Below are 7,533 nucleotides of genomic sequence, written 5' to 3'. Positions count from 1 at the left end.
TCCCACGCTTTGTTTCATGGCAGCTATTGACTTGGAATAACAATCGGTAAGACATTAGATCCATTATTTATTGAATGGTCCGATAGAATCTTTGATGAGTTTTAATAATATAGTTTTGTTCTTAATTATCATACTTTGTATTTGAGTTGAAGTTAGTAGGACAAATTTACTTTAGATGAATTTTATTTCGACATGAAATTTAATATCATCAATTTTTAATCGTCGACCTAACATACCGAGTGTCATTATATTTGAAAAAGAAAAAGATATTTTTTCAAATAATGCGAATCACACGATTAAATGAAGAAAAATTAATCTCGAAGACAAAAATATTTATATCTCAGTGTCGATTTGATTTTATAATAGACTATATACATCGAGCGTATGCCCGATAATATTCATTTGATAATCAAATTAAAGTTTGTTCATTACAAATATCTAAAATATGTAAGTGAATTTAATAGGATCTTTAATTTTTCTGAAAATAGGCATGACATAGCGAGAGAAGATAATTGGTCTTGATTAAATCCACAAATGTACTTATACAATCTCAAATATTATCACGACCCTTGTTATCTAAATTCACGAGAAAAAAATCATATGGTTTAGCTTGCAAATATCATACGATTTTATATATTAAACTAACACTACATTCCTACTATTTTAAAAAAAATACTAAGATAAATATGTGGGAAAGATATTTATAATCTCTTTTTGCACTTCATTTTTATTGTGGTAAAGTAAGAATACTTTTCCCTAACCTAAAGGAGAGATGAGAGAGAATGTAATTGTATCGATGAAGATGGCCAATATCTAATAAAATTAAATTCTCTTATGTGGGACATCGTCTCCAATTATAAACCATATAGAATATATTATATTTCATGCATCTTTCCAACACAAACGATACAATTGACAATGACCACAAATATTTCTATGTCATCCCTCCATCGACGTGTCTTAATCATCTATTAATCCAAGTTTGGAGCATCAAGAAACAACACGTTGTATGACAATGACAAATGCCAACCATTACTTGGTATTTGGTAATCTCACTGCCTATATATGGAGTCTTTCACCTTGTCACCATCCCAAGAAGACTCTTCCAACTCATGGCACCATGTTTAATCATTTGCAATCAATCCTCTTCCTTGTCCTTTTGTTGAGGGAATAAAAATCTCGAAAGAGTGGTGGACACTCGTTCGACCGAGTTACATGAGTCATGAGTCATTCAAACCCATTGATGGAGGTTGGAAGTCCACTTGAACAAGTTAGGAGGATGAAGATGATAAGGTTCAATTGATGGCAAAAACAGTGGGTTCAATCAATGCTCTTTGGCTCCTTTAGTTGCTACTCCCACATGTGTTTGTGTGGCTAGAAAAAGGGAATAAGAAGGGAAGATGTGTGATGTGTTGTATCAATTTAAGCATTGTTCTAATCCTTAGCACAATCTTTTCACAAAGATAAAATAATTATGTGTGTATGTATGTTGAATTTTTTTTTTTTTTTATCAATAGTCGCGACTACCCAATCTACTTAAATTAGTTAGATTATGGTACTTATAAGTAAATAAGAGATATATCTATATCTTTAATGGTTAATCGATTTAGAAATTCATTCTTCCAAAATTATAAAAATTGTATTATTCATAAAATCTTGTGCCCATTCCATCCTCTTATATCTAATTATGATATTTATTAAATGAATTTTGAAATTAGGTATATTGTGAACCCCACACCCAATAGCTAAACCTACATGCTCACCACAAGATCAATCCTACATGTCTATTTACAATTACTCCTTTGCTTGATGAGAATTAATAATATTGTAGTCATAATATTACTTTCTCATTGTCAAATTGCTTGTTATTGATTTATAAAATTTTAAGTGATGTATGTATGTATGTATGTATGTATGTATGTATGTATATATATATATATATATATATATATATATATATATATATAGAGAGAGAGAGAGAGAGAGAGAGAGAGAGAGAGAGAGAGAGAGGGTTGTTTTAGATGTCAAGGGGACTGAGGAGGCTAGTGATACATGCATGTGATCTCATAATATATGCATGCTAAGCTGTTAAACCATAATGATCTCATAATGGGCCCAAAATAGGTGGGCTGGATACAAAATAAAAGTAATACTTGGGCTGAACAATATTATGTTCTGTTTGAAACATATGTTCAGACCACAGGTATATGCTGTCCAAAGCTTTCACAATATGATTCCTCCAAATTCTTTAATGTGTTTGATGCATTCTGAAAAATGTGATTCAATGGATTTAATCATGCTTTAGAGAAGTTTCTATGTGTGTTGATTGACTAACCAAATAGGGTGGAATTAATAATATTTGTTGGAGATGGTGTGGGTAATGATAGTGTAAGTTAATAGCCATTAGAGAGAAACTAGCATCAAATGGTGCATGTTCATGTAATGAAAGTCTTCTTCTTTCTGAATCCAGTGGGCCCATCGTTCAGTAGAAGATGACAGCATTTGGTGAGTTTACATGAGATGTTGTCTCCCACACTTTATGATCCTAGAGAGAGAGAGAGAGAGAGAGAGAGAGTCAAAGAACAGTCTCCTTCATTCACTCAATGGCCTCTTGGCATTGTGAGAAGCCCTAATTAATGGTCTTAGTGGCAAATATAAAAGAGTTTTTATCTCCTCAAGTGATATTAGTATAAGCCTCTCTTCTTTCTCTACCATGTTAAAGCACAAACTCACAATGGCAGACAGAATTTATACTTTAGAGAGAGAGAGAGAGAGAGAGAGAGAGAGAGAGTCTATGTGATTCATATGGCTTGGTCAGCAGGCTAAAAACTACAAGGGTTCATGATGTCACCAATATGCTTTGTGTTCTCATGCTTTTCCTCTAGCTTGATTGGTTGACAGCTTGGATTATGGGGTGATGCCTTTGACCTCCAATGACAGACGCAAGAATCGATGTAATTGACGTGTTAAGAGTATAATTAATGATTGAATTGCCCTTTTAGCTGTACCCAACCACTAGCAATGAACTAGTTTGCAGCAGGAGTCACTGGACATGCATCATGAACTAAGTGTGCATGAAAAGATTTCAGCAACACCACAGTCTAAACTCGCACCAAAACCCAAATCATCACACTTAAATAACTTAGCCTTCCAGTAAGCAACATGTGAGGGGTGTCATCCCACGGCCAACAACAAGAATCTCTAATAGACATGCTTTAATGACTCGAAGCAGGGCATCCTATGCAAGTTCAAGGTTTGATTAGCCCAGTCAAATGTCTCGATGGAGATTGCAGTCATCTGATACTGAACACACAACCCTAGGAACGCAGCTTGACATGGTTTCTACGCTTGCCCAGCGGTAAGCTAGAAAAGGAGAAAGATAAAGCTACAAAAGGTACTTGTTTCCGTCGAGACTGAAGAAGAAGATGATGATGGCAGTGCGGAATCATGTCAGTAAAAGAAGAAGAAGAAAGCAAAAGAAGGTTTGAGCATGACCACGAACAAAACTTTGAATCTCTTGTTAGTCTTCTGTCAGTCCTCCCATTCCCTCCTTTGTGTAAGTGTGTCAGTTGATATCAGCTTCATAGGTCTCCCTAACTTTGACTGTCTATCGCATAAGCAGCTGCTGTGAGTTTGTCGTCTCGCTTCCTCCCCATTCGCATCATTCCATCCCAAAGATGGCAGACTGAAAGGCCGCCACATGTGGCTTGGAAGCCGGCTGTTGGTAGGACGAAGGCGGTGCAGCCCAACCCCCCATGATGTTGGAACCCTCGTAACTATGACCACCTCCGCACGCAACATAGGTGGCATAAGGAACGGGAGAGCAGCTACTGCTCTGAGATTGTTCCTGCTGGTGCTCTAACATCCCCTTGCTGGAAGTAGCAGTAGCGAAGTCCATAGTATCGCCGGAGGAGAACAGACCAAAGCCTGAGGGTTGATGGTGGAGAGCAAGGAGGGACCAGTAGTCATGGTCCTGCTTCATGGGGATGGTGGCAACCCCGAAAGAGGCCGAAGGGTCCTGATGGTGCAGCTGATGCTTCATATCGACGCTCATGCAATCCGAAGAAGATGACGGCGACGACTCCGAGGCCTTCGACGGCCTTCCGGAGAGTCCACCTATGGGGAGATCATTGTTAACGATGCTGTTGATGTCGTAGCGGCTCATGTCGAAGTTGGTCACCGCATTGAGGCCCCTGAACTTGATCGCCGCGATGTCGTACGCCTCCGCCGCTTCTTCCTGCGTACCTGAATGCACCAAAATCCAATCCATTCTTCATCCACCACCCGTTCTGGTGCTTAACGTCTTCTTATACCAAGCCGTGCAGCTGCAGTACTTACTGAAGGTTCCAAGGTAAAGGTCCTTGTTGCCCGCCACTCTTCCAATCCTCGCTTGCCATCGGCCATGCTGATGGTGTCTGTAAACACATCTACAACCATTTGTAGTCTGATATATGGATTGATGTATTCGATCAAGTCTAATACCTACAGAAACAGACCTGGTGACCCCTCTGTAGATGGAGGCGCCCCTGGAGAACCCACTGCTCTTCCTGCAACAACAACAACCACCAAGAATCAGCATCAAGTATACAAACAAGCAATCAGCATTGTGGCCACCTTCTGAGGGAGGCGACGAACTCTTGGCGAGTCATGTTCTTCATCCCCTCCAGTTCCTTCTCGTAGTTGGAGATCTACCACAGATACAACACGGTCACGCACATCGGACGTACGTATTGCAGAGAACACTAGGGTTCCGGTTAGCTTACAGGGAAGTTGGTGGTGGTCGTCGGACCCCAGTATTTGAGAGCTGCGAGATCGTACGCCCTTGCCGCCTTCTCCTCCTTGTCGTACCCACCTTCGCGACGATACCAAAAAGATCACGACTATAAATACGTTGAACGTTACATCTATTTGCGGGAAAATTAAAGCATGGAGGAGAACAAAAAGGACTGCACCTAAGTAGACTGCGAAGGGGCAGCAAGAAGACAAAAGCACGGCCAGCCCGAGACGTTGAGCAACAGCGACGTGGAATGGGGCGCATGTTAGCAGGTAGGAGTGGTGAGAAATCTAAAGTGTACTTGAGGTTCACGTTAGTGTTGCCCCGGCGTACCTTGTCGGCCCTTGCGGCTCTGCCCTTCCCGGCGGCAGCTGTTGTCCCACAGGTGCGCCTCGTACCTCCCAGTCCACCGGTGCCTGCCCAAAATACCCGTCCGGGTGTCAACAAAGAAACTTTGCCTTCCCATATCGCCCAGTCCAGCGACTTCTCTCGGTTTTTACCTAGTGACGCCGCGGTAGATGGAGGTCCGCTGGCCGAAGGTGTCCGCCGTGGTCTTCCTCGACTCCACCTTCGGCGCAGCCTCCTTCGCCGAGTGGGGCTCCTGCTGCTCCACCGGGAGGCCGCGCAGGAACCCGGCCGCGATGGTCTTCAGGTCGGAGTCGTAGACGCCTTCGGCGGGGGAGGCAGCGTCTTCAGCGCTGGAGTAACGCCCCATCGGGCCCCCGAGGAAGTCCTCCAGCTTCGGCCCCATGCTCGCCAGCGCCACCAGTTCCGTCGCCGCGCTGGTTTCCTCTTCCGCCCCCTCGATTCCACCTGAAACCAAGTCGCTCCTTTATGCAACGGATATAAGAAATATAGAGGAACAGAGAGGTGCGGAGAACAAAAGAAACCATGGTGGTGAGGAGGAGCGGCGACCGAAGAGAAGGCTTCGAGGAAACAGGGTTGCTGAGAGAGGGAGAAGGCGAGCCAGTTGTGTGTAGCATCCATGTCCATGGCTTCAAATACAAGCGTTGTTATCGGAAGACTGAGAAGATGGTTGCTTTGAAGAACGAAAGAAGGGTAACAAAAGCTGGAGGCTGAAACCGAGGAGGGGGAGGAAGAGGAAGATGATGAGGCTCAGAGTGAGAACACGAGGAACGAGGACTGCTGTTATCCTACTGATTTATGATGGGATTGAAATGTAAAGAAAGCAAAGATAAAAAGGTCGGGGGGGCAAGTGGAAGGCTTTCACGGGCCGTTTCGGCGGTCTTCTTGACCGCCTCTTCAGCAAATAGCTGGCGTGCGTATGCTGTTCGTAGATCTGTTGCCAATCAATGGTGACGTTATTGGGTCGGTTCCGCAGTCAATTCAAATCCAAACTATATACTATGGAACTCCATTTGATTTTAGCACTGTGATCAATCCGACTTCGCATCAAAATAACTCGATCCGAACCCGATTCCATACCAATCATCCGAATCCGGTTGGCGGATCTCGGCGCCACTCGTCTTCAGCGAGAATACGAAGAAAGAATTGTGTGCATGTTGCGGAGGAAGCAATCAGGGAGAAGAGGGGACACGATGCGCTCTCTCTCTCTCTCATGCCGTGTCGTACGCGATGCTATATCGTGTCTCCCCTGCCTCGTGGCGCTCCCACATCCGGCCACGTTAACGTCGGCGCCTCCCTCGCCCATTCGCCTCCTTTAGTCCTCACCCGGTGTCCGTCACCGCCCCTTGCCACGTAGATGTTCAAGACGACGACGGGACTACTTTGCTGTCCTCGTGGTCGCACAACAAGAAAAAGAAAAGGGGAAAGAGGTCGTGGAACCCACGCTCGACAGCGTCTGATCGGAATCACACGGCGATGAGTGGCACCAAATTGAGCCCCAGTAAGGATCATGGTCCAAAAGAGCAATCTGACGGTCGTGCGTCGTCCGTCGTCCGTCAACTGAAATCGGCGTACGATGGCAACGCGAATGAGTGCAGGTCCAGCGTACCACGGCCGCATGCCATCATGAACGAATCCTACCGTTCGTGGACTGTCCCCATTCATCTGACGGTCGACGAAGGGCCGCATCCTATCACCCCCACGGAAGGCTTACGAGACTACTAATGCTGACGCGAACGAGGGAGAAGCGGGCATCTCATTAGTGTTCGACCGTCGTACACTCCACAATGGGTAGGTAGATGGCACAGGTGAGACGCTGGCGGTGCCACGCGTCGTACGCTGCTGCATGTTGACACCCAGAGGCTAGGTGGACCGTGTCGGGAAGCACGAGACCGTGCTCGGGCCGCGTGGCATAAGGAGCACGTAAGCCGGGCGCCCAGTCTCGGCGCCGGTCTCGCACGTGCGTGCATCGTCATGTGCTTGTCGAGTGTGGTGTTTGCTCTTCAGGACACCGTTCTATGATCCAATAAAGGAAGCAAAGCTTGATGTACGTGGTAATTGGACTTAAAGAGAAATCCGTAGAAGATATACTTGCCATCTTAATTGAAGGCAACTCGTAAATCAAATCAAAATTGGGTGGAATTGGTCAACGAAAACGTCGACCTGGCACCATCTCCCTCTCCACCATACAACAACACAAGACATGCGACTTGGTCAAACTCCACCCTCCAGAGATCCATGATCGCGGGCGAACACATCCAAAGTTGGCAACGTCCTGCGAGCGTCCATCTCTCTATCCATATATATACCCTTCACGCCTCTTCTGTTCAATCGGACGACATCCCGAAGCCCTCCGAGGTGAAGACACGGCCAAGGCCGCTGTTCTCGATAAA

General features: G+C 44.8%; 1 protein-coding gene across 1 annotated transcript; it reads right to left on the bottom strand.

The window, feature by feature from the left end:
* Positions 1-3,107: 3,107 nt before the first annotated feature.
* LOC103997872 (AP2-like ethylene-responsive transcription factor AIL5) lies at positions 3,108-5,957 on the bottom strand. Its single transcript, XM_009419201.3, has 9 exons — positions 5,665-5,957; positions 5,275-5,587; positions 5,108-5,190; positions 4,953-4,961; positions 4,764-4,852; positions 4,615-4,688; positions 4,497-4,547; positions 4,339-4,415; positions 3,108-4,245 (listed from the first exon to the last, which is right to left on the bottom strand). The coding sequence occupies exons 1-9, from the start codon at positions 5,765-5,767 to the stop codon at positions 3,662-3,664; spliced, it is 1,383 nt and encodes a 460-aa protein (XP_009417476.2). The 5' UTR covers positions 5,768-5,957; the 3' UTR covers positions 3,108-3,661.
* Between the last annotated feature and the right edge of the window lie 1,576 nt (positions 5,958-7,533).

This window comes from Musa acuminata, chromosome BXJ2-9 (assembly GCF_036884655.1).
Source record: "Musa acuminata AAA Group cultivar baxijiao chromosome BXJ2-9, Cavendish_Baxijiao_AAA, whole genome shotgun sequence".
Taxonomy (NCBI): domain Eukaryota; kingdom Viridiplantae; phylum Streptophyta; class Magnoliopsida; order Zingiberales; family Musaceae; genus Musa; species Musa acuminata.
The sequence above is the reverse complement of the archived record's forward strand: the minus strand, read 5'-3'. Positions and strand labels throughout refer to the sequence as shown.

Coding starts and splice junctions, on each gene's coding strand:
- LOC103997872 (XM_009419201.3), bottom strand. CDS start 5,767: ATGGACATGGATGCTACACACAACTGGCTCGCCTTCTCCCTCTCTCAG. Junction 4,548..4,614: donor TTCGTCGCCTCCCTCAGAAG/GTGGCCACAATG, acceptor TTGTTGTTGCAG/GAAGAGCAGTGGGTTCTCCA. Junction 4,246..4,338: donor CCTTTACCTTGGAACCTTCA/GTAAGTACTGCA, acceptor TGGTGCATTCAG/GTACGCAGGAAGAAGCGGCG.